Raw genomic sequence first — 27,704 nt, forward strand, 5'->3', positions numbered from 1 at the left:
GCTTACCTTTGCATGTTTACGCAGCCTAGGGGGTGTGCGATATTGACAAAAATTCATACATGGGTCCTTTGCTGGCAACTATAACAGACACTATTTTTGAACCTATAAAAATGTGTTTGGGAAAGTCTTATACTGTTCTATTTCCCCCCTACAACATATTAATATGATTAATAGGTTAATTTTGATTAAAAGGTCTTTATTATTTAAAAAGAAAGCATTCAAGTGAACAGTACTAAATAGTAGGAACTTGAAGCAAAAATAAATTTCATCAAATGCAAACTTCAATCAAACAAAGTAAAAAGTGAAGTATTGCTTTAGACTACCATAAATGCTTATTGCATTAATTTTTAAAAGTGTGCGAGGTCCGTACACGTCCTCCGCTAGCAACGCACAAATAGCTAAAAGCCAAGCGCCTAAACGAGCATTATAATAATGACGTTGAGTTTATTAATTTATATTCACAAAACTTATCAACAAAACATCGATTAAAATTAAGAGACAAATTAACTGAAACGAAATTCATTTTAAAGAAGCAAACAAAACTTACATTAAACTGGAAAATAATGTCTGACCCATTACAATTCTTCATATTGGCCTTTGCAACGCCTATATGGCATTTAAAATTACAGTCTATCTTTCGTAAGCTAACTAAATTTAAACAAAACATAAACACGTATACTGTTCTAGCTCCCCCTACAACATATTAATATGATTAATAGGTTAATTTTAATTTTCTAACTAAACAGAAAGGTCTTTATGATTTAATAAGAAAGCATTCAAGTGAACAGTAAACAGTAGCGAACTGGAAGCAAAAATAAATGTACGCAAATGCAAACTTCAATCAAACATAGTAAGAAGTGAAGTATTGCTTTAGCCTATCAGAAATGCTTATTGCATTCATTTTTAAAAGTGTGCGAGGTCCGTGCACGTCCTCCGCTACCAACACACAAATAGCTAAAAGCCAAGCGCCTAAACGAGCATTATAATAATGACGTTGAGTTTATTGTTTTTATTAATTTATATTCACAAAACTTATCAACAAAACATCGATTAAAATTAAGAGACAAATTAACTGAAACGAAATTCATTTTAAAGAAGCAAACAAAACTTACATTAAACTGGAAAATAATGTCTGACCCATTACAATTCTCCCTTCATATTGGCTTTTGCAATGCCTATATGGCGCTTAAATTACAGTCTATCTTTCGTAAGCTAACTAAATTTAAACAAAACATAAACACATTAAACCCAACAATACTCAAACATTAATATAAAACAGACATCTAAAAGGATACATGTTAAAACAATCCGATATAGCTTTTATAATAGCTGGTTGGTAGATGTTTACTATTTTTAGCAAAACCTCCGTTGCAAACCAATATTTACATGAATAAAATAATTTTTACTTTGAAAATGATGCGCTGTCACGTTAACATCAGCTGTTCGTTTACATAAGACTCCGTCTACGTTCATTTACACTCAGAGCAGCGTCTGAGTTCTCAAACTAAAACAGGGTCTTCAGCGTTTGCGAACGAATCCGTTTATGAGGGTCGAAAACGGTGATGTAGTGTAGATGAAAGGCGTAAACGTAGCAAAAGTAACGCGTTTTAAAGCATAAACGCATTAATGTAAACATAGCCTTAGACGTTCCGCCAGCCATCGCAAGTTTGGCAAAACTTCAGTTTTCCAGTCAGTTACAATAGTACAGGCGAGAGAGTGGTAGAAAAGACGAGGACTTTGCGTCGGCGTTGTTCAGCAGTTGTTAGGTATGTGAGTGGAAATACATCTAATCAGGGCTCTCAAGTCTCACGCATTCACCTTGATAAACACACATTTCAGTCAGTTCAAACGCCACACTTTGTATTTCTCACGCTGAGAAGTAGGAGATAAATTGTCCTGCTATATACAACAGGCATACGCAGGGCAGTTCTGTCGAGTTCAGCTGCTTTCAGTTTTTTAAGCGTGCTAAACTTTACGCAGCGCCATCACCGTCAGAGTACCGCGAGAAATCTTGCGGAGGAGGCTGATTTCAAATCGCTCTTGCGTTACTCTGACGTCATCCACTTGTCGTTTCTTACAGCCCCTCGTGAAGTCGTACACACCTATTAATTCATCCTACAAGCCTATTTTTTTGTTCTTTAGTACATCAATATGAAATAAGGCCAAAATGTAATTTTAAAATGTATTTAGGTAACACTTGTAATACATTTACCCATATTTGTATGAAAGATGAGTACAAGATTACTTAAAGAGCTATACATTTTTGAAATACGAGATAGTATGTTGAATGCATTTCAGTTCATATTCATGACATCTCAAAATAACACTGATAAGGACACCTATGTTTTTAAGATTAGCTTAAGTACTAAAAAAAATGCCGCCTTCATTTTTGTTTTGCTTTTCCCTCCATTGTACCGAAAGTGAATCGAACCGTGGCCCCTGAACCGAGGTACGAACCGAACCGGGACTTCTGTGTACCGTTCCACCCCTAATATATATATATATATATTATATATATATATATATATTAGGGTCGGGACTCGATTAAAAAAATGTATCTAATTAATTAGAGGCTTTGTAATTAATTAATCAATCTAAATTTATCACATTTTAATCGCATATAAATATTTGACCTGAGAACATTAAGAAGTAATTTTTTACATGGATTTTTAGTATATGAATAATGACTGAATACATAAGCTTAAGCAACAAAATATTGTTTATTTTTGTTCAACCAAGTCGTTGTACCCGGAGTCGGGCTAATGTCCTCGCTAGCTGCTGTATGTTTTGCATTGAGATGATACATGAGGCTCGATGTGCTGCGATGATATGTGAATTCCTTGTTGCATAGCTTACACACAACCATGCTCTTATCAACGCTTACATCTGTTTGTTTTTATAAAAAAAAAATCCCATTCACTGGGCTAACCAAACCGATCTCATCAGCCTCTTCGTTCATGTGCACTGTGGTTTGTTGTGGTCTGAAGTCATGAACGCTAGTTGGTGCTCCAGTATAATCGGTCCACCGAAACTCATGAGAAATGTTCCGCGGTGCAAAAATAAGTGCGATTAAAATGCGCAAAAAAGTTTAACGCGTTATTTTTGTGTAATTAATTAATCTTAATTAATGCGTTAAAGTCCAGGCCCTAATAGTATTTGGTTGGCCAGCGAGAGGTTTACTTTTGTGCAGTAAACAACTCTAAAGAAGAACTGTCTATCGTTGTCTGGACTCTTATTTGTGTTTTAGTAATCATTATAGTAGAAACACAACAAGGGACAAGCGTGACAAACTTGTTTGTTTACAGACGCAACTAAATAAGGATTGTACCATTTGAAGTCGCATATTTTTTAAGAATACCAAAAACCACGTTGATTTCCTGACTCGTGTGTTTGTGTATGTGCGTTTCCCATCGCGTGAACTGTTTGACGGAAGACAAAGAAAACACTCGCGTCTGGAGATAGTGACACACATACGCAAGTAAATAAGGATTGTACTGTTTGCAATCGCGTATTTTATAATAATACCAAAAACACGTTGAGTTTCCTGACTCGTGTGTTTGTGTATGTGCGTTTCCCCTCGCGTGACATGTTTGACGGAAGAACAAACACTCGCGTCTGGAGATACTGACAAACATACGCAAGTAAATAAGGATTTAGATGTCATGTTTTGGTGCAATCAGATGAAACAACAAGGAATGGAGAGACTGGGTTGTGGATTGCGTTTCCATTGACTGCAGGAGGCACAAGTTATGCATATGGATGTCTCTGCTCATTCACTTCAATGGCACGGGGGCGTGGCGATCTCTTCTCATTACAGATAATCAGGTAACATTAGAAAGACGGTCCCTCTCCTACTTCTCATACAGTTTACATCGAATGACAATATATGTTTTCAATCTCACTTACATCATTTAAAAGCTGACATTCCAAGCATTATGTAGACATTTATCTTTTGTTTCTATGACAAGTATTCGTTAAGTTACAGTTAATTTTTCTGACGCGTTTGAGAAAGGACTTCCCTGAGGGAGAGAGAACAAAACGCGCATCATGCATTGTGATTATTTTCTTAATTTTGCGAAAAGCACAACATTCTGTTTTTATTGGGAGTGGACAGAAAAAAACTAGACACTTTAACGTTTTAAATGATGTATAAATCATATCTGTATGTCCAAAATCAGCAAAGTTATCTAAGTCTCTTTGCGGAGTGATTGAAAAATAAAGAGTTTGCGGCACCCGCAGCCGACCCCAGAGTGTTAAAGACACACACACAAAAACAGCGCATTTTTCATTGCAGCCAAAAATGGTATAATAAAAATCTGGTGTATTTTGAGCTGAAACACATCAGCCCATTTTGACGGCAGTAAAAACAGCGGTATACAGATAAGTTAAATGTGTTCATGTTTAAAAAAAAAACGTGGTATTTTTCACACGTTATATTGCGTACTGTAGACACAAAGCTTCAAAAACACAGAAAGAATGGGAGCTAACAATCATTTTATTTCATGGAACGGTATATTTCACGGTATAAATGTTTTTTACTTTATATAATTTTTTGTTTATAAAAATGTACAGAAATTACATCGAAATTGCATCAAACTACATCGATCCAGCAGCGCACGTGTCACTGATATAAACGCGAGTTTTGTCTTAGCTTGCTTAAAGTTCAGAAAACTTTACAACTATTAGAATTATGTGCGGAAGAACTTTATTTGGCGTTGCAGCTCCTTGCGCATGCTTTAAAGAGACCACTGCATGCGACAGACCGGCTGGCTGCTGCATGAGCACAGAGAGAGAGAAAGAGCGAGCAAGAGTCTCGCTGCGAGACCCGTGGTGGATTCACTGACACTTATTATAAAAATTACAGATTTGTTTTTATGAATGAATTATTTTACGTTTCTCCGTCATACTCAGTCTAACATGCTGGAGGGCAGAGTTAGCCACGCCCACTTAGTTGCATTCCGCGGAATAGACGGAATACAAAAAATCTGTTACGTCTGACATTTTATTCCGCGGTAACGGAATATATCGTCATACCGCCCAGCCCTCTTACCCTCATGTATTATTTTTTGTTTTGATGACAACAAAGGAAGATATTTTGAGAAATGTTTTTAACCATAATGTTCATGAGCGTAATTCACTTCCATAGTATTCATTTACTACTTACTTTAGCAGAAGCTCTATTCCAAAAAGAACGCTCTGGGTTGTTGACACACTCTGTCCAATTAGGACAACCTGTGGTGAATGTTTCTGGTAACAGAAAATGTCAGTTCATATCCTGAGTGAATGGCTAATCAAATATTATCTATATAGCACAAGTCTTAAGCAAATTTACTATTTATTATCAGTTTTCAATGAACAAAGCATTTATATAACAACAGTTATAAGACATACCTTTACTTCCATTATTGCTGCACCAGTGAAGTCCATCAAACATATAACCCATCAATGATTCTTCTATAGTCATCAGACAATCCCTGTCTTTGGCAAATGCAAATACCATTTCCTTTGTTCCACTCCAGAAAAGTTTTGTATTGCAAGGTATTGTTTGTTGAACTGAATTCATCAAATGATCGTAAGCTTCAGGAGGAACACTGCATGGGTCCTTGCCTACATATGCTTGTTCAAATGCTTTCCATATGCCTTCACAGTCATTACCACTGAAAAGATCAAACACAACAGTTTTTTAATTATCAAATCAAACTGTATTTATAAAGCACAATAAAAACAACAGTAGTTGACCACTGTGCTGTACAAACTTTGCTAAAAAGACACAAAACTAAGGACACACTAAGGAGGAAAAATAAAACCACTGATGATAAAAGATCCTTATACTCTAAGGATGATTATAAGGCTTGGAAAAAAGGTACGTTTTTAACTTAAATTCATATTCTGATGTAACTAAATGGATAGATACTGGGAGACTATTCTACAGTTCTGGACCAATGACAGAAAAGGTACAATCACCCCTCAGCTTCTGTCTAGATTTAGAAACCATCAGCACTCTCTTTTTAGAAGACCTAAACGGTCCAGCAGATATATTCTGGCTTAAAATATCACTCGGGTATTTAGGAGCCGTTTCACTTAGAGCTTTAAAAACAAACATTAAGATTTTATTTTATATGCAAGCATATTTGCAATCTATGAATATTTACTTAGTAATCCACTGCTTTGTAAAAGAAATTGGAGCGAATTTACAGGAGGTAAAAAATGACAAAATAATGGCAGCATCGTTTTATTATTACACAAGGACCGGTAGCACTTTGTGTGTTTTTCCAAAGTTTGCATGCCTGTTACTCCAGAAGTATTTATGTTACCGTATATTAATAAACTTTTAGATTTTGGAGGGCCTGTTTTTCTTTTGCAATAAAGAAGAAATTGGTCGAGGCTACTTTTTTGTCTCTTATAGACTATGGAGATGTTTTATATATGCATGCCCCTAATAAATACTTAAATCAATTAGATTCAGTGCATCATGGAGCACTGAGATTTATTACAGGATGCAAACCCTTTACATGCTGCTGCACTTTGTATAATTTAGTTCAGTGGCCTTCTCTTGCTCAGCGTAGGCTAACCTGGTGGTGATTGTTTGTATATAAATCCATCATTGGGACATTGCCTCCTTCTTTATGTAGGCTTATCTCATTTAAGAACAGTATTTGTTCTCTGCGCTTTAATGATAATCTCCATCTGGTTGTGGCTAGGGCTCGTACAGAGCTAGGGAAGCAGGCATTTAGAATTTCTGACACCATCAGCATTTAACCTTTTACAGAATGACTTAAAATTTGATAACTTGATTTGTTATGGCCAATTTAAGATGCTAGTAAAGTATCTGGAAGCAGGCACAATGGGTATCTGTCCCTGCATCCCAAATTAGGATCATTTTATGTTTGATGTATTGTATTGTTACTGTTGTTGTCTTGATTGTTCATTGCATTTACTATTTATTGTTATTACTATTCTATTTTATGTGGAAATTTTATTGCAGCTTTCTTGGCCAGGGTTCTTGCGCAAAAGAGCCTTGTTCTCAAAGGATTTCCCTGGTTAAATAAAGGTTAAATAAATACAAATAAAATAAAAAAGTATATATTATTAAACAATTATACATGCTAGCATCAAGTATCACATAATACGGAAACTTCAAAGGTCTTAAGCAACCTCTAAATATTAATTAATAGTGAAAATATATTAATTAGTGCAGTGCAGTGTTGCCAGATTGGGTGGGTCCCCGCCCAATTGGGCGGTTTTTAATTAGATTGTGCGGGTACAAATTGGCTTGGGCGGGTGTTCAAAATTTAGTCGGGTTTGGGATCAGTTGGTCGGGTCTGAAACGTGCATTTTATAGGCTAATTATTTACCAAAAAAACCCACAAATGTGCATGTATTTTATCTGACGTTACTAAACACACGCCCAGTAGGCTTGCCGCGATAGTCGGTGAAACGGTGATTACCGGTGCTTCAGCCTCTCACCGGTTAGATCACTTGCTCACCGCGACACCGTCTTTTGCCGTTGTTTTGATATTAGGTGTGTTCGACATCATGCGGCACTGCACAGGCCGATCGGTGGCTGACTTAAAGCAGTGCATGTCGGTTAGTAATTTTGTCCAACTTGAGCTGGCGCTGAAGGCACGTGACTGTGTCATATGGTTTTAAAGAACCGAAAGAGCGATTTGAGATCAGCCGCCTGAGTCAGCCAGCGCAGTTCGCGAAGAGGAGCTGCAATGACGACACAGCTGTTTCATGATTGGTCGGATTCACCACTGTGACAACAATCATCGCATTTGTGTTTTTTCACGCCCTCAGTTCCACGGATGCTCACGAAATTTTTATAACAGTTAAAGCTCTTTTCATGTAGTTGCAATGTTATATTGTGTCATGTTCATCAAAATAAAATGGATAAAAAACGTAGACCCCAATACATTGGTATTTAAATAATATATGCTTATGTTAAACTTTATTCCTGTAAAAACAGATGCTGTAAGCCTCTTCAGTTCCACTCATGCTCGTACACGGACATTCAAAACAGTATAATTCACTTTTTATGTTGTTTACATCTTACAAATCATGTTAACTGCGATAAAGCAAGCAAACGGCACGTGATCAGCCATGCCTAACATAAATGCAGCAAACTACGGGAACCACAGCATGTCTGACTTCATGTCTCCATTTTCAGCTCCTCCCTGCCTGGACGCGGCTAATCTCGGTGATCGGTTACATCCAGCTGCAGCTGATGTCGAACACACCTATTTTCTTGTAATTAAATCATTTAGTTTCGTTAGAGAGAGCAAACACTAACAACTGAATGTGTCTGCTGCCTGAATTCAGCGGACCTGAACACGCGTCACATCACAGAGCAGCAGGTGTCAGATTTCATTTACTGTCAGAGTGTGCGAGACGAGCTGATTAACCAAACAATGGCAGAACCTGCGTGCTTAATCGTTTTTTTTTATAAACATGAAATAACATAATTTTAATCGTTAACGATCAACATAGGCTGCTAACGCATATTTTGGATCTTGAAATAGAATCTGACTAAGCTCACACTATTTAACGTGCACGTGCAGTGTGCGAAATGCCGTCATAGTCCTACCTACACGCGACGCCGCGCAGCGCTTCTCGTCCGGTGTGCGGCCCCCTTGAAACACGCCGCTAGCCTTTCAAGGTATGTGCAAGCAAATACAAAAATGTAAAGACAGTCAATGCTAATGTAAATACTGGTTGGGAAACGATTTAAAGTTGGATATGAAGATGAAATCTGACGCATTTAGCTTCGGTAAACTGATAAAATAATTGCTGTCTGTGGTTCTACATGGGCTATAATAATATGGGAAAAAAGAACTATAAATTAGTTCATTTTTGGAACTGTGAACTAGTTAAAAGTTTTTAAAGTATGAACTGAACTGAACTTTGAACTAGTTCATGTAGAAAGTGAACTTTCCCAACACTGCAGTTTGGAGGTGTGATAAATCGGTTGGTAGCACAGGGATGCCAAGTCCATACATAATGGGTCACGGCACAGTGATTGTTCGAGACACGAAGCCAAGTCCAAACATGATAGGTCACGGCACGGTGATTGTTCGAGGTACGCCTCCAAGTTCAGACATGACAGGTCATGCCATAGTGATGCCTCTAGATGTGATGACAGATCCTATAGTAATGCCTCCTGGCACCCTGCCAGGTCAAGACATGATCCCACCAGTCCCCCATATGATAGGCAAAGGCATAGTAAATTGTCTAAGAACCAAAATTTCTTCAAAGCACTTTGTAATTCATTGAGTAGTAACAATGTAGCCCTAATCATTAAAATCTTACAGATTTATTATTTCTTTTTTAAAGTTGCCCAAATCTGTTGAAAGTTTTGTCATTTGATAATGTTTACACAAACTGCTTTTCAATTATAATAGGGGCTTGTTTTCTAGAGTGGTTTCTATCATGTGACTTGTTGACATTTGCATGAACTAGGGTTGCGCGGTAAACCGGTTCTGCAAGAGGAGATGGATCACGCTACACAGCCACAACTAACAAAAAAAAGAGGGCTGTAGAAGTGAGATATGGCATTACTTTGCCTACATATGTGATGAAAAAGCAGAAATAACAGACCCTAATTCACCAGTATGTAAGCGATGTTAAAGTCATGTATTGCCTCAGGGGGCAACACATAAAATCTCGCAAAACATATTTCACTTTCTCATCCTGACTTATACAGAGAATTCAGAGATTGACATGTGAGTGCATTAGGGGTGCAACAGCGAATCAATTAAATCGATAAAAATCGATTACTAAAAGAGTTGGCAACGAATTTCATAATCAATTTGTTGTGTCGCGTGACGCAGAGACGTTTAATAAAAAAAAGAAACACTTCAGTTAAGCATGGAGTGGAGTGAACACACTCGCGCTGCGTCCCAAACCGCCAACTTCCATACTATATAGTAGGCAAAGAGTACGAGAAGTAGTGTTTTTCACCTACTATATAGTATGGAAGTATGCGATTTGGGACGCAGGGTCAGTTTCTCTCGCGCACTGTTGCTTGCAGAGTTCGGTGCCTCACCCCGGATTTCCACCAACTGCGGAGCGGCTGCAGATTGGCTCCGCTGCGTTACGGCTCCGCACTCCGCCAATACCCACCAGTTCCGTATTTGTTGCAGAGCGGCTGCGTGCTGAAGTGACGAGGTCTCGCAAATTCACGTGATGATCGCACGATATCTAGTTCTGTCTTCGCCCATTATGACGTTTTGCTGGACCAGCCCAGATCACAACACAAGATCTCGCAAATTCAGGTATGATCACGCGATATAGTCATGGCTCCGCCCTCAAAAATAGAAGCTCTGCGTATTTGTTCCGGAGGGCTGCGGATGGCAGGAGCTGTGACGGATTCGGAACGCAGTCAGTGGAAATACACACATTGACTGAATGGAAACCGATTGACTCCGCCGCCGTTCCGCAGCGGATCTGCAGCCGTTCCACAGTCAGTGGAAATCCGGGGTAACAGACAGGGTGGAGAAAAGATAAAAAAACAGCGAAGGTAGAAAACTACATGTCAGTGTTTTACTCCTCACAAACGTAAGCGCGTCACCTGGAAGTTAGCCGGCAAAGAGGTAAACAAACAAAGACGACATGCTTATGCTTTATGGAGCGACGACAGCGGGTAAAAAAAGTTTATAAAACGAATAAAAAACTCCAATCATATTAAACAAATAAATGAAATTTGGACCTGTACGTTAAATCATCGCGCCGTCACTCTCCTGCTGATCTGTACTGCGCGCTCCAGCTAATGCCGAGCAAGAGACGCACGTGCCCGGCCAAACATACAGTACAACATACAGTAAGTGCCACCTTTTGTTGCATAAACATCGTCTTATTTTTTAAGGCGAAGTAATGAATGGTGTATTTGCATTTTACGCGGGAGTAGAAGACGCATTTTCCGTTTTCACAAGACGCATTTATGTGGCCAAATGTAAATGGATGGTTTTCACTTATGAGATGGCTATCCAATCAGCTTTTTTTGTTTTTTTATTTTTTATCTGATTCATCGATTAATTTGAAAAAATAATCGACAGATTAATCGATTATTAAATTAACCGTTAGTTGCAGCCCTAGAGTTCATAATCAATCTGATTTCTACATACAGTATGAATTGTGTGTGATGTTAGGGTGCTCATTTTTTTCTGGGCGTGGACCAGACTGCGTATGTTCATTTGCCTTTTTTCTTGCTTAAAGGGATAGTTCACCCAAAAATTAAAATTCTGTCATCATTTACTCACTCATGTTGTTACAAACATGTATAAATGTCTTAGTTCTAATGAACACAAATAAACATATTTTAAGTTGTTTGCAAACAGTATAAGACACAATGCTGTAAAACTTTATCACTATGGAATTCTGAGGTTTCAATGATATGAGTTAAAACAACATATATACATAGACTGACATTGCAAAGTGACCCTAAAGGATTTTATTGGAATGGATTGGAAAAAATTATAGACACATTGTTCTACTAGCCTACTGTAAAAACGTACATGTAAACATGTTAAAATTGCAAAATATTTCATGAAATACTGTTAATATATTAATACATTACATTAATTGGTTAATGGTTGACAGATTGACGACTGGTCCACACAGTCAAAAAATACATCACGCATACATGAAACTAATCGCATCAATAATAATCATCCAAGAAATCATAAATCAGACATAACTATTTATTAAACTATCTATTTAGCATTTGCATGTGTTTATAAGCCTTGCAAATGTTAATATTTAAGTGATTTTAGACAGTTTAAGGGACAAAGATGCTAAAGTGAGCTGTTGCACAAACTCAAAAGCCCACGCACAGATGCACTTTTCAAAAAGCCTGCAAACAAATAATTTCTTTGCGTTGACAGGAGATATACACATAGAGTATCTTGTAATATTACAGTCGTGGCAAGTATTCTCATAAAAACAGAAAAAAAGAAATCAGATGTGTCAGTGTATGGATCCACGCTTATCTGTTCTTAAAGGGACAGTTCCTCTTATAAGAACTGCTTATGTTTGTCTCCCTATGTTAATCAAACAAAGAAAAACACTTTTATGGCTTTAAAAAGATTAATTGTATTTAATTTGTAGAATGAAAACAGTGTTATTATTAATTTTATTCTATTTCTGTACCTAAATACTACTCTGTTAGATCTTACTTTATTTGTTTCTAGTATTTTATGTGCTTGTAATTTCTTGATTTGTTCTAATTTTATTTTCCCACATTACTTTGTTTGCTGATCTGAAAATTATTCAACCCATGATTCAAAAACCATAATGTAATTCATTTAACCAGTACTATATTGTAAAATTAAGTAATTTTAACATTGTATAATTTAAATATTTGATCCGTGAATCACAACCCACGGTTCGGCTTGCATGGGATTCGCGGGATTCGTGGGATTAATTATACGCAAATTTAAATAGGGAAAGTTTATCATTTGTATGTGTTTCAAAGGCTTGCAAATGTTAACATTCAAGTGATTTTAAACAATCTAAATGCAAAAAGGCCCTAAGCGAGCAGCTTTCCGTACGCACAGACACACATGCTGCTGAAGGTGTCCGGTCCTGTGATCATCCCTATGCCCTTCAAGGATCAGAACTCTTGATGTGTAAACTATAGCGAGAGTTGTGCTATTATGTCTCATGTAGTTGATTAAAATACATTTGGTGAATAGAGCACTGAAAAACAACATAATGTTTTATATGGAGCGACTGTAGCTGCGCCGTTTGGAATTCGCCCTGCGTCTTTGTGTGCGCAAGGGTTAAGGGCACTCAATAGTGCATGTACAGAGAGACACGTTTCAAAGAGCAAGCAAACATAAAATCTTAATGTTCTTCACAGGGCACATACAAACAAAATGATCTCCACAGTATTCTTTTTCTAATAAAAAGATTTGTTGTCTTAAATGTATGTATAGATTAGGCAAAAACCAGTCCTGCTTATCTTAAAGAGACAGTAACCTCAATTTAACATACTTAAGTCTGTGTCATTAATGTTAATCAAACAACCCAAGACAAAGACAAAATCACTTCTGTAGCTCTAAAAAATAATAATTATATTTAATTAGTACAATGAAGACAGTGTTATGATTCATTTGATTCGATTTCTGTAACTAATGCTAATTTCATGCTTCGAAAAAAAGTTTGTATAAAGATCATAAAACTAATCCATATAAATTGAGCAGTTTAGTCAACTTTTTTCACTGTGCCCCTTTATTTCTTTGTGTGCTCCTGATTTTTTTCGCATTTGACACTTTTCAAAACGTATTTATATAAAATCTAATTTATAAATAAAAAAAGTTTTAAGTTAAGACAATAATGAATGAATGGGTATAAGTATGCAAGTTTGTGGTTTTAGTCTTTAAGCACATACTTTTATAAATAAGACTTTACATTAAATTGTGTTTACAATTTTAAAATACTAGTAACATCTAGTACATTTAACATCAACAGCATTCAATCTGCCTTGTAAAATGGACTACCTTTCCCATAATACAAATTCAAACCTTCGCTGTGTGATGAACAGAGGACGTGCAATCTTTTGGCTGCGTCCAAAAACTTAGGCAGCTGACTTGTTGCCTCGCTGCCTCATGAGGCAATAACTTTGGAGGCATTAAGGCAGCTCAGATAAGCGCTTTCGGACACACTACAGGCAGCGTGATTGAAATATAAACAGAGAGCGCCTTTGTGATAACTAATCAAATATTTGAAAACTACAATACAAATGTCTAGCTAGAAATGCAATTAAAAGGTGTAAAAAGTGAAAATATTTATTTACACTAAATTTGTGCTTTTTTAGGTGCCATTATATTTTTTTGAACTCGACCAGGCTCGACTAATCACATTCCCCATGCGCACACACGCATAGAATCGTGGCCAGGACGATGGAGGCATCTCAGGAGTCAGAAAGAAAACCTAACATTGGATTCGGACATGCCTTATTGTCTTCCTGCCTTGGAGTGCTGCCTCAGAAGGCAGCAATTTAGAGTTTTCAGATGCAGCCTTTCTCTTGTGGAGTTTTATATAACACAGTAAGGTAAGTTATTAAGATACTTTTATTTTAAATCCATGTAGATTGCACTCATATTGTTCTACAGTGCGATACCCAGTTGTTTTTTCTTTTTGTTTGTTAGTCTGTTCTGTGATGTATTTCTTTTTATACAACCGTTCTTTCTGGTTCTCGAATCTGATTGGCTAAGAGGCGGGCAATATTCTACTGATAACGGCACAGTAACCGCTTCACCTTTCGTATCATTCCGCCACCTAGTGAATAGAGGTCCTCTAAACAGGCTCATCTCTGAATGGAAAAACTGCCCACACACGGACACACACAAATGCGGTGTTTTGAATCACTCTCCGTGTGTCTCATTAGTTCACTAGCTCGTAAATCAGTCTGCGAATCCCCAATCGGAAGTTATTATTCCGTCAAAGATCAGCGCTCTTGGATGTTACGTTAAACTTAATGGAAGTTATGTCTTGTCACATCGTGTGGACGATTAACACTTGGAAAGAGTAATGTAAACTAGTTTTTCTGGAGCAATATCTCTTCTCAGAATGCGAAAACACCGTGGAACTGCAGGTAAGCACCGCAGCTTTTAAATCTGGACATTGATCATTTACTTTATCGTGACGTGACTATTAAAACATGTTATGAGATATCGCCACTGATATATTTATAAGCAGCATGCAAAAACATCTCTCTGACACTTATAAAAAAACTAGGGCTGTCAATAGATTAAAATATTTAATCGCAGTTAATCGCATGATTTCATGAGTTAACTCGCGATTAATCGCAAATTAATCGCACATTTTTATCTGTTCTAAATTTACCTAAATGTAACACTTTTTAAGATTTTAATGCTCAAATCAGCATGGATTTGGATAATATATATGCTATATGCAAATGTATGTCTACAACAGCCTGTTTACATTTTCAACAGAACCATCAGCCATAGTTTTATAAATGTTTTTGCCTTTAGAAGACCTTGTTCTTTCTCCATTTCTGTTTGCTGCTGCATCATTTGTGACCTGTGCTGGCAAATTGAGTTGGGATGAGCAAATTTTCAAAAATGTGTCATTTATATTTTAACATTCTCTATTAACCTTAAATACTGTGTTGTTTCAACTCAATGGTTGGGTAATAAATAACCCTAGGCTGTTTTTTTGCTACCCAACTATGTGTTTGTCCATATTTGACCTTACTGTGGGTTGAAACAACCAAGCATTGTTTTAGAGTGTAGCTATCATACAGCATATCTGAACTCATGCTAGCTCCAGTAGTAGTTAAAGGGCACCTATTTCATTGCTAAAAACATTATTTTGTGTATTTGGTGTAGTACAATGTGTTTGTGTGGTTTATGGTTTAAAAACATATTATTTTCCACATACCGTATATTTGTGTAGCTCCAGATGTCTCTCTCTTGCTGAAACGCATTGATTTTGTACAAAACTCATCAATTTGAAAAGTGCTGTGTCCCTGACTGGCCAGCTAATCTGTACGTTGTGATTGGCCTGAATACCTCTGACGTCAGCCTGAAATGTGACGCTGCATATCATGTTTGATTTGGTCACAATGCAATGCTAACAAAAGTTAACTTACAGACTAGGGGTGCAACGGATCACAAAACTCACGGTTCGGATAACATAACGGTTTTTGAGGCAAAGATCGGATCATTTTTCGGATCAGCAAAAAAAAAAGTATATGAAAAAATCTAATAACAAATCAAGAAATTACAAACATTTATAAAAAAAAGAACAAAGTTGCACATTAAGTAAGGTCTAAAATCATTAGGTACAGAAATCAAATAATAACACTACATTTATTGTATTAATTAAATGTAATTATTCTTTTTAAAGCTTCAGAAGTGATTTTCTCTTTGTCTTAGGTTGTTTGATTAACATTAATGCCACAGACTTAAGTAGGTCAATTGAGGTTACTGTCTCTTTAAGACCAAATATGCACAGACTGCATATCTCTCCGTGTGTGCACTACTCAGTGCCCTTAAATGCGTGCACAGACACAGACAGAGGGCGAATAACAAACGGCGCAGCATAAACAGACGTCACACATTAAATCTTTACGTTGTTTTTCATTGCTTTACTAGCAAAATGTATTTTAATACACTACAGTATGAGAGAGAGACAGAGAGTAGCACAACTCACTAAAGTTTTCACATCAATAGTTCTGATCTTTAAGATGATTACATCTGACTCGAGCTGGACCGGACACATTCAACCGCACGTGCGTTTGTGCGTAAAGTAAACTGCTCACTTTAGCGCCGTTTTGCAGTTAAACTGTTTAAAATCAATTGAATGTCAACATTTGCAAACCTTTGAAACACGTACAAATGACAAACTTTCCCTATTTAAATTTGCGTATTAATCCGCGAATGACATGCTAGCCGAACCGTGGGTCGTGATCCGTAGCACTATTACAGACTGAGTCCGAAGCAGGAGGAATTATAATAATGTCGGTCTTGTCTACATCACCAATTCCAGGAAGTAAACTGTTATCTACAATCCATGTTTGTTGTAGTCTAAGAAAAGAGATTTACATTGAAAACGATAACTCGCATTATTGTTTATTTTGGAGTATGTACCTTAAATATACACTTACACACCAAATGAAATGTTTAATCGTTAATTTGACGATAGGTGCCCTTTAAATTTAACCCTCATTGTTGATGTGCTCTTGAACATCAAACTTCATCAGATTGCCACAGATAGTTTGTTCAATAAACTGTTCATGTGCACCAGTCCTACATAATTGAAACAAGTTGTCTTAACATAAAACAAACACATAAACTTGCTCTACTTATATACTTGACACAAAACAAATTAATCTAACAAAATGTATTTTAAAGGAATTTTACTCAGACACCCATGGTTCACTTATATTAAGCAACAACACATGCTACCCAACAGCCTAACAAAACTGAACTTGAACAACATTTAACAGATGCAAACTATCATCACAAGATAGCAAAATAATGCTCTGTGAGTTTGATATAGTCTTTAGTGAGTCTGTGACTTTAAGCAAATGCTCTACTCGTCAACATAATGGTAACTTCTTAAATCCATCAACAGAAACTACTTTAAATACTCAATCATATGTGAAAATAAATCGGATAGGAATTGGATATATGCAGACAGATCGGATATTCCCATCTCAAAATGTGTTGTGTTTCATTGGAAATTGTCATGGTCTTGTCAGACCTTGGTGTTAGATTCAGGTCTGAGTTCAGTTGGCAAGACCATGACAGTACTATGTTCTGTGTGGTGACACGTGGAGTCACATCAGGTGTTGGTGTCACGTGTTCCCAGTGTCTTGTCACTTTTACCCTACTCCCTTATGTACTCGTGTCTTACGTAATTAATTATGCTCACCTGTTCCCCATTGGTGTGGTGTCTTTATAATGCCCTCTCGTTCTCTGTCGTGTGCTCATTCGTTCGTCTGAATACAGTGTGATTCATGTTCTCTGTGTTCCTGTATTCTGTTAGCTACATCAGTGTTATTTTGTTCCTCTGTTTCGTGTTCCAGCACCGTGTTTGTTACCATCTGTTTTACCCCCACGTGGATTTTTGTGTTTGTGTTTAATAAACCTTCAGTTTATTATTATTTCAGTCGTGTCTGCGTTTGGGTTCTCCTTGTGTTAAACCGTACCGTGACAGAAATGTGACGCTGGCAAATTAATTACATCAATTCACAAAATAAAGCTCTATAAGCTTGAATAATCATTTTGTTTGTGTTAGGATAAACACATTCATTTGTTTGTGAACCGATAAATCGCCTGATGACACTTGCAATGCTTCCCAATGAATTACAGTGAAATGCAGCTACATCCAAAAGAAACTCAATATGGGCTGCAGGAGAAGAACCATTTGCACACGCATCTCAAGGAAATGGCTTAAGCATATATTTATATTGCTGTTTTTCAAACCTTTTCATCATTTGCTTTTTCAAATGCATGTTATAAACGACTCAAACTAACAGTGATTTTTGATCAATAAGGACTTACTGATCAAAAGCCGAAGTACATAAAATAGCTGTGCATAATATCGCTGTGCGATTCAGAATCCTTATTGGCCAGGTATTATTAGTGTATATCAGCATCAGTGATGGGAATAACAGCGTTACTAACGGCATTACATTTTCCAGTAACATGTAATCAAATAAATTACTGTTTCCCCCGTTATAAGGCCATTACTGACATTAAAATAATGCACTTCACTATAATTGGTCTCACTGAAGGGGTTTTCACCTAAGTAGGGTTTCTCTCTCAGTCAGACAGACAATGTTTTTCTCTAGTGTGTGTGTGTGTTTGGAGACACATAACTGATTATGATTGATGTGTCTTAGACATTTGTCTTAGAGGGGTGGGACAACCACATAGCTGATGATGACTGGCTTGATTTCCATTGTTAGCCAACCAGAGGCAGAGTTCATACACAAGAACGCACAGTCAGTCCGAGCCGTCTAAACAGTGTAAAAATGTCAAAGCAGTGTTGCCAACTTGGTGACTTTGTCGCTAGATTTAGTAACTTTCTAGACCGCTTTGGCGACTTTATAAAAAAGCGACTTGGACAAATCTAGCGATCTTTTCGGACGTGGTTGGAGACTTTTGGAGACTGACGTGAAAGCATGCATTGTTTTCTCTTCTCAAAGAGCAGTGGGTGCTGCTGCTGTTGTTAGCCCCATCTCAAAGCACTCACAGGCAGCCCGGTCCTCACGCTGCAGTCCATCTGAGTTGCACACACCCTCAACGACAGAGCAAGCGCAAACACAAAGTATAATAAGCACTACTTTTCCATCGTTGAGGTAAAAGGCAGGAATGTTTTTGTAACGTGCAACTTATGCCCATGAAGAAAGAGTCTCTCCACATCTGCTGGGGCAAGTCTGATCTAATGAAGCACCTCACATCTTCTCATGCTGTCACAAAATTTATGCTTTCTCTTTAGTGTCCATTGCATTTATTTAACAGATTTAATATTGGGGGGATCCAAGTTATGTGAAATATTGAACTTTTTTTAAGTTAACACAATAGTTACTTTCCCTGGTAATTAGTTACTTTTATAATTATGTAAAGCAGTTACTAACTCAGTTACTATTTGTGAAAACACTGATTGGCATCTTCCCATTTAAGTCTGTGTCCATGTCATGTTTTCGGTCTTACCGGTTTGCTGTGTGCTCTGTTTTTCCTTTGTTGTTTTGTGTTTGTTTGACAGATTCACATGCGCGCCTCGCACAGGTGTTCCTGCTCTCCGTGATTTCATCACTGTGTCATCCTCACCTGATGCTTGTTTATTCCCCAATCGGCATTAGTATAAGTTCTCTCCTTTCCCCTCATTGTTTGCGAGTCCGTCATTTGATGTATGTCGTCGTATCGTATCGTATCGTATCGTATCGTATCGTGTCTTGTCTGGTTGACTTTAATATTAGTCTGTGCTATCTGCTTTTCGCTACTTACAGATATCCAGCTGCTGATCTCTCGATTGTGGATTTCTATCTCTCCGCTGTGGAATTTCTATTTGCCTGTGGACTATATGAGACTCTGATCCTCTCATAGACTTTTCCATTTGTCATCGGTCTACACAGCGAGCAGCGGCGGAGTGTTGTGCCCTGATGGTATGCCCGCTTTGCGGGTCCTTCATTAACTGTGCTCTCTCTCTGTACCCATAGTCTGCCATCGCTTCTGCTGTAGGCCCATCTGGTGTCGTTGGCCAGCACCGCTGTTTCTCCACCTGCTGTGCCCTTCTGCCGAGGCTTGGTAATCCGATTGGGAGTGGCCTGCGTGCCTCGCCCCACATTGGGGCTCAGATACCCTGTGTAGCCCCCCGTGCCGATGTCCAGGCCGGGGCATCTTCTATTCCTTTTCTTCAGCTGCAGTCTCCTTCTATTTCTCTTCATTGTCAAATAAAGATATCTCTGCATTGGGATTTTTTACTCTGTCGTTCCTTACAGTCCATTGCATATATCGCGACATTCAACTTCCTCTGTGGTTAAGGCTGTTCCGAGTCAGTTTGTCTACCTTGAATTGTTTGGCCAAGTGTTAAGTTTAAATGCAGATATCGGATACGAGTCGCTTTTAAAAGATGATTTAACATGTAAACGGGGTGTCAAAAAAAAAGGATACAGTTTAGTGTACAGGAAACAAAATGGAAATGGGCATCAAGATTTGCAGTGTAAATCCAGCCTAAGACAACCAGTTTGCTTGTTTAGTGTGCTACAATAAATAATAATTTGATAGTATTATTGTATTGTTTGTAGCCTATTTTAAGAAAACCAATTTGCTTTGTTTGTCCAACCTTCAGGGATGGCAATGTCTTCAAAAGGTATTAATTTTAAAGGTTATGTTCCAATAGAGTCTTCAGTGCTTACGCCCTAATCTATAAAATACTAGGGGTGTCACAATTAATCCATTGTGCCGTGCATTGTGATGCGGGGGTGGACAATTCTGCATCGATGCAGTAATAGCCCAGAATTGATTATAGCCTACTGACGATTTGCCACGTATGGGTATGTTGCGGTAGAGAAAAATGGTGGAGGGTGGCGAGACACGATCAAGAGTAATAAAAAATACACCCAGTATTTTAAAAGCCGATGTCTGGGCTCATTTCGACTTTTATGAACATGCTGGTAAGCACGAACTGTACAAGACACATGCTCTATGTAAAGCTTTACATTCACAAATAAAATATGTAGGCAACAGAGCTTAACTTTTTTATAGATTCAGAGAGAATGTATTGTTTTAAGCTGCGAGTATTGATATACAAGTCCCATTTAAATCCCCCGTGTTAACCCTCGTTTGCGTTGCAGGAAGAGTGAATTGGTCAGCCAGCAAGCCGTTAGCAGAGCTGCCAGTCTTTATGCATTTTGCGTAGCAGATACACATCTAGACATCTAACTACACTGCTACGATCTGTAACTTCGAAATATGTAAAAAGCCATTGTGGCTTTGACTTCAACTGTCTGTGCATTTGCAAAGTAGGCAACTAGTCTATGGGTGTAACTGCATTGGACAGCAGGCAGTTTAAGTTTTCACTTGATTTGCTGGTATATTAATATATATATTAATATAGCTATATGAGCTATATGAAAAGTAATTCATGCTTGTAAGCACGTTGCAGTCGCACTTTAACGCGAAAGACAAACTGGAGCGAGTAGCACGCAGAAATCAATGTACAAGAGCGGAGCGTCCGTGTTTCCGTTTTGTAGCACTCAGCCACTGCTCACTCAGAAGTCCATGTGACGGCATGCCAGATAGGCTTGCACGATTAATCGTTTTTAAACCAAAATCGCGATTTGAAAGTGTGCAATGATTATTTCGATTTAGAACTATCAAATATAACAATCATTTACTGCGCAGTTTTTGACAGTTTGCTTCATGCGCATTTTATGTTTGATGCAGTTTAACCAATAGAGAGAATTGTAAAAACTGACTGAACGTCAAATAACACCATTTGGAAAACATGAGCACGAGCAGCAGTTCAACTCCCCAACAAAGTGTAGGGTAGAGGGCTGCATTGGGATTGGGCTCCCGCGGGACCCAACGCCAATCTCGCGGGAGCGGGCGATCTGACCTTTGCTCCGGGCTGGAGTGAGCGGTCAGAAAATTTTGCGGGAGAACCACGAGACCCGTTGGGATTTGGCGTATAGCTTAATAATAAGAATGGAGTCGTCGCATGAGGTTGAAAAGAAAATTAAAGCAGCTGTTTACTTGAAAAAAGCAAAGCAAGGCAAGTCAAACATTTGGAAACAGTTTTCAATTGTCCCAGAAGAAAATGGGAAAGAATTAAGTTTCGTAAGTTGCAATAAATGTGCAAAAGTGTTGGTTTACAACGGACATAAATCTGGCACGTCTGGCCTGAGGCGACATACCTGCGCAGTTCTCAGTGGTCAAAGCAAGCTCTCATTCTCCGATAAAAAACTCCCTGATCACGTTAAGGAAGAAACTACGGAAAAATGCGTCGCACTTTGCTGTAAAGATATTAGACCGTATGACATTGTTGCCGGGAATGGCTTTGTTGATATAGTTAGCACTTTATTAACGTAGCGGCTAAATTTGGTACATTTGATGTGAGAGATGCTCTGCCACATCCAACCACTGTGTCTCGACATATTGAGGAAAAAGCACAGGCTCTGCAGTCGTCAGTGGCAACGGAGATAAAGTCCATCATTGAGACGCACGGATGTGCCATTACAACAGATATATGGACGGAGGACTATCATAAAACTTCATTCACATCCAGCACCATTCATTACACAAACATATATTTTGTACCGGTACTTGTTTCGAGAGTATTGTTTGCGGCTCCATTCGAAAACGGCGTTTCAAAAACCGGTGAGAACATTAGAAACTTCCTGTTCCAGAAACTTTGTGCATTTGGAATAGACACGACACTGCTTGTTGGCCGGGTTGTGTTTGTGACTGACCACGGAGCCAACATAGTTGCTGCTCTGCGTTGGTAGAACCGGCTGAACTGCAATGCTCATATACTAAACGTCATTCTGTCCAGCGCATTTGCCCCAAACGTGTTGGCCAAGACACCTGAGCTATCTAATACCCCGTTTACACGAAGGAAAGACGCATATATTTCCCTGCGGTTTGTCCTGTCATTTACACGAAAACCGCGTTTTTATTACAGAAAACGATTATTTCTAAAACCTCCGGCCAAAGTGGATGTTTCTGATTACCCCGGTTATGTGTTGCCGTGTCAACTGGGAGAAATGGGGTTTTAGGTTCTTAAACGTCACATTTTGCGCCAGAAATGTTTAACGTCATGAGAGCGCCCTTACAGTTTGTTTGGCTACTGATCAATCAGGTTTATCATGTTTGCTGTTATGAAAGGAACAGGAAGTCGCTCGTGTTCTTCGTTGGTGTCGATTCTGACGATTTTGATTGGCTTGCATGTAGGGATGGGACGATTACCGGTTTCACGATTAACCATGGTAAAATGTCCTGACGGTTAGTATCATCGTTTAAAATGTAATTATCATTACAACTGTGTTTGATTACCGTGATTTTGAAAAGTCGCGGTAAATCCTGTCCAGCCAGAATCAGCTTGACGCAGGCGCTCGCATGCAACATTAGTTTTTGTGCGAGAAGGCGTGGCGGATGCAGTAACAGGTGCACTGTGTTTTAATGCGTTGCTTATGTGTGCATTTGATGTTCTTATTTAAGGTACTGTTCATTAAAACAGGTTCATACATCTCAGGGCTCCATGTTAATGTTCATTTAATGCAGGGGTGTCCAGTACAACCAGTCGATCGCAAATGCAATGCCGGTAGATCGCACATAAGTTAATAACTGTGTATGCTGCTCCACGCCTCCAAGAGCTTCGGAAAGCAAAGCGCCAAATTGGCATTATGGTCTTAGAAGTCTTTTTGAGATGTTGCGCATTTCTTCTCAAGTGTGTTTTTATAAATCTTATGCCTGCTGCAGCGGAGTCGTCTAACTTCCGAAATTTGGATGCACATACATGCTGGAGTTGATCCACACGTACGGTGTATATGTGCGCGCGATCGATCGACCAACCGAACGAGAGAGAGATGCTTCTGATAATGTTGTCAGTTTATTTCATCAAAACCGCATCTCCGCTATTCCGCTATAAGGACTCAGCATGTACTCAAGGATTTTTTTTAACTCCTCAAAAAGAATGGAGTAATGATGACAGCCCTAAATTCAACGTAGAGATAGTCCTCCTAACACACATTTAAAGTGTTATTAAAAAATGTAACAGTGTTTTGTTAAAAAATGTTTTTTCGCAGGTAGTTCTTGTCGGCTTTATCATTTTAAAAGTGGTTGCCACACAAAAAAGGCTGGACACCCCTGATTTAATGTTTATGCTTTAAAAAGTGCATATAGCTGCTAATTGTATTTGTTGTTTGCTGATTTTCAAAAATAAAACTTATTAAAATGTTTTCAGTGTGTGTATCAGTTCTTTTTGAACATTTCCATCTCAATTTAAGAAAACCATGATAATATTGATAACCGTGATAACTTTGGTCACTATAATCATGATATGAAATTTTCTAACCGTCCCATCCCTACTTGCATGGCTGTATTCCCCTTCCTACACTGCCTCCCACAGGTTTGGCATAGTTATTATGCCGCTTGACGGCGTATTTATGCGGGTTAATGTAAATGGAAAGTTTTTTTGAAAACGATGTTGTGTGCACGATGTTATTATTGAAAACGGAGGCGGTAAAAGTATTCGTTTCTCAAAATACCCGGCTATGTATATATGTAGCCTGAATTGTTGACCAGTGCAAAAAAACTGGTAAAATATTTCAAACATTCAGGACTGCAGAACAGCTTGAAGACAACCCTCAAACAATCCATCGAGACCAGGTGGAATTCTAATTATGATATGCTAGATTCTATACTGCAACAACATGATGAAATATCCAATAACCAATAACCAGTATGACAAAATTGCACAGATAAATGAAAACTGTTTAAATAACTTGAGAAACGCAACAACTGTTTTCAAAGAGGCTACTAACGACATAGAGTCCGAAAACTCCTCTCCAAGCGCACCTCTTGCGCTGCCATGGTCCATCAGACCAATTGAACACTGCCAAGCAGCATATCTCGAGCCTTTGCTCTCCGAAGTTGCCAGGGTGTGTGCCTCACGTCTCGAAGAACTGATGGGAACTAGTGACACATCAGCAAACCCTCTCCACATGATCTACAGAATTGCAACGTTCCTGACTCCCAAAATGCGATTGCTACGGATGTTGTGCCCTGACGCAAGAGACGACGTGATTAAAGGTTTGTAATATGAAAGAAGAGGTAGAATTGTTATATTGTTTAGAAAATTATGTTATTTAATTTGTTTGTAGACATATAAAGCGAAATTATAGTCTAAATGTATATGTGAAAAGAACAGAACTTGTTTATTAATATATATCTTTTAGTAATTAATGTAGCTAAACAATTGTGAAAATCGCTATAAAATAAACTTGAATTACATAAATGGATAATAAATTATTCACATAAGACTTTCTACGAAAACATGCTTTAAAAATCAGAAATTATAAAGAAATGAATGATAATAAATAAAAATCTTTAAAAGGTAAATGAATAAGAGTATAGGACAAACAAAACTAATTTTAATAGAAATGAATTGCTTTTTACTATTTAATTCAAAGGTGCAAAAGACATGATCCAAAAGATGAAATTTGACCAGGTCCTGTCAACAGCACAAGATGAACCACCACCAGCCAAAAAGCAAAGCTTCTCAGACCGATTTGCAGACTGGGAAGACAGTGCATCCTGCATTTCAGCACCAAAGCTCATCGATGCTGAAATAGCAGAATATCTTGGCACCCGACTCCCAGACAAACCAGATCCAGAGAATGTGCTTCAGTGGTGGACACTTAACAAAGAGCGCTTTCCTGTCCTCTCAAAATTTGCACGTTTTATTTTGAGTATTCACGCTTCGAGTGCTCCGTCAGAGAGGGCATTCAGCGGGTGTGGGCCGATCTTGGAAGAAAGACGCACAAGTCTGAGACTGCAGTCAGTCAGAAACATACTTTTTCTTCACAGTAATATGTAAGCAAGCAATGCAAGACCAAAGGCCCAATTGTCAAATGCACTTGTTGTTAAATAGGTAGTAGTAAGTTTTCTTTTTTAAGTATTATTTATTTTCTTTTGCAATACCGTTAAGCTAACTGTGAAATAGCCTAATGTGAGTTTTTCTTGAGGCATTTTATTTATTATATTTATTTCGTTCTGTATTTAATTTGTTTAAATTATATCTAGCATAATAAGCATATCTTCTAAGTTCTATGTGTTTTTTAATAAGTTAAAGTCATTCATAGGGCTTATTTACTTAAAGTGTTTTTTAACTGTTGTTTGTTTAGTAGTTAATCATTTGGTGCGTGTCTGTATCCTGCAGCACGTTTAAAAAATGAGGTGCCGCTAGTTGTGGTTTTGTTAAAATTGTTAATGTTTCATAATAAAAAACGATGTTTAATGTTATTTTGGATGTTAGAACTAATAATTAGTCTGACCATTTGTATACACAAAACATTTTCACAAGCTCTCAAGAGAAAATCCACGGGAGTGGGCGGGACTGGACACAAACATTGCAGGTGCGGGCGGGAGTGGAAGACGCAGGCTGCGGGCGGTCCTGGTCAAAAATTCAGCGGGAGCGGGCGGGAGCAGGTTTAAGAAAACAGTCCCGCGCAGGGCTCTAGTGTAGGGACCTATGATTTCCGCGATGTGGAAAACAGACGGAATCGCGAAATCCAAGCATACAAATGGAATTAAATGTACAACACGGAATGTCGTGGAATTTGGCAAATTTTGGATTCAACTCATTATGACTCATTCATCGGCAAATTAAATGACAGAAATGCGCTGAAACATTTCCCTTTTGTGTAAGGTTGGACTTAAAGAATGAAATATACCTCAGTTGAATGACAAGTGGCTCATCAGAGCATAAGCAGGTTTCATTAAAGCCCGGAACACAGCAGACGAAAGAGGTTCAGTATACTTTTTTGCACGCGCACATCCGCACAGTCAAAAAAAGCAGGTACAAGGGTTCATGAAGCGCGCACACAGCACACGCGTGATCACTAAACTAAGTTTTCTTTCTTTTCTAAGTGAACAAAAACAGCTAGATGTTTATCAGTATATTAAAGCAGAGCAGTTTTAAAGCTGTCTTGGGTCTTAAAGTGACAGTAACCTGGTGCTTTCTGTGTCAGAAATGTTCATTACACACCAAAAATTTAAATCACTCCTTACTCTTAACTGAACAAGCTTCTGCAGCTCCACATTTAAAATCCTACAGTGAGGATTGTGTAGTGTTTTATTTGTATTTTTTGCTAATGTTAAATCATAGATTTTAATAACTAATATATTTACATTTATTACAGATGCCTGAAAAGTAAAACAAGATGAGTACAGTCTTATGATTAAAGGAAGAAACTAAACACTTGCTTGTCAGAAGCATTGTTGTCCAGCCAAAATACATTGGCCTATATGTTATTTTAAATAAAACTTTCAATAAATTGTTGTTAAATTGTATTATTTTAATATTTTCTGTTGATAAGATATAATTTTTGATTAATGAAATTTTATTTAACCATTAAAACCTCAAACGGAAAACACAGAATTTGAGAATAATAAAACGGAATTTGGGAAAAAATCAAACGGATTTTAAGGCCCTAAAAGTGTGTCTGCAGAAGAGTCCTGCAGACAACTTGGTACAATGTTTAATAGGTTTAAAATAAACAGTAGCACAGCATATTTCTTTGGTGCTGTTGTGATGAGCCTCTGCGATGAGGTCCAGGTGTTCCTGCTTTGGTCGACCGGTGGGAGTGGCTAGGAGACTCATTGAGGCTGTTTACACTTGGCATTAACATGTGTTTTCGTCGATCGGATCACAAGTGGACGACGTTAATGCCAGGTGTAAACGGTGTTCAAAACGTTTTGAGCTCGTCCACTTTCGACCACTTTCAACCACATCCAGAGGTGGTCGAAACCACTTTCGATCGGATCGCTTTGGAGTTGCGGAACGCATATGTGGTTGAATGCGTTCGAACAGCCACACGCGACCGCCTTCTCTCCGCCCATTTATCTAATCTGAGGTATTAAACACATGTTTTACGTCTTTTTTTACTTCTGACGTGAACATTCGGTGAACAGCGCTATTTTTAGCCTTTCATTGATAAAACT

General features: G+C 38.1%; 1 protein-coding gene across 2 annotated transcripts in view; it reads right to left on the reverse strand.

Moving 5' to 3' along the window:
• LOC129426525 (ADP-ribosyl cyclase/cyclic ADP-ribose hydrolase 1) overlaps positions 1–27,704 on the reverse strand; it is an 84,407-nt gene that overhangs the window by 40,964 nt on the left and 15,739 nt on the right. For both annotated transcript variants that reach the window (XM_073863930.1, XM_073863929.1), the window contains exons 2-3: positions 5,392–5,657; positions 5,165–5,247 (exon numbers count right to left, since the gene is read on the reverse strand). In XM_073863930.1, coding sequence (XP_073720031.1) covers positions 5,165–5,247; positions 5,392–5,657 — 349 coding nt within the window. The remainder of the gene's footprint in view (positions 1–5,164; positions 5,248–5,391; positions 5,658–27,704) is intronic.

This window comes from Misgurnus anguillicaudatus, chromosome 25 (genome assembly GCF_027580225.2).
Source record: "Misgurnus anguillicaudatus chromosome 25, ASM2758022v2, whole genome shotgun sequence".
In the NCBI taxonomy this organism is placed as follows: domain Eukaryota; kingdom Metazoa; phylum Chordata; class Actinopteri; order Cypriniformes; family Cobitidae; genus Misgurnus; species Misgurnus anguillicaudatus.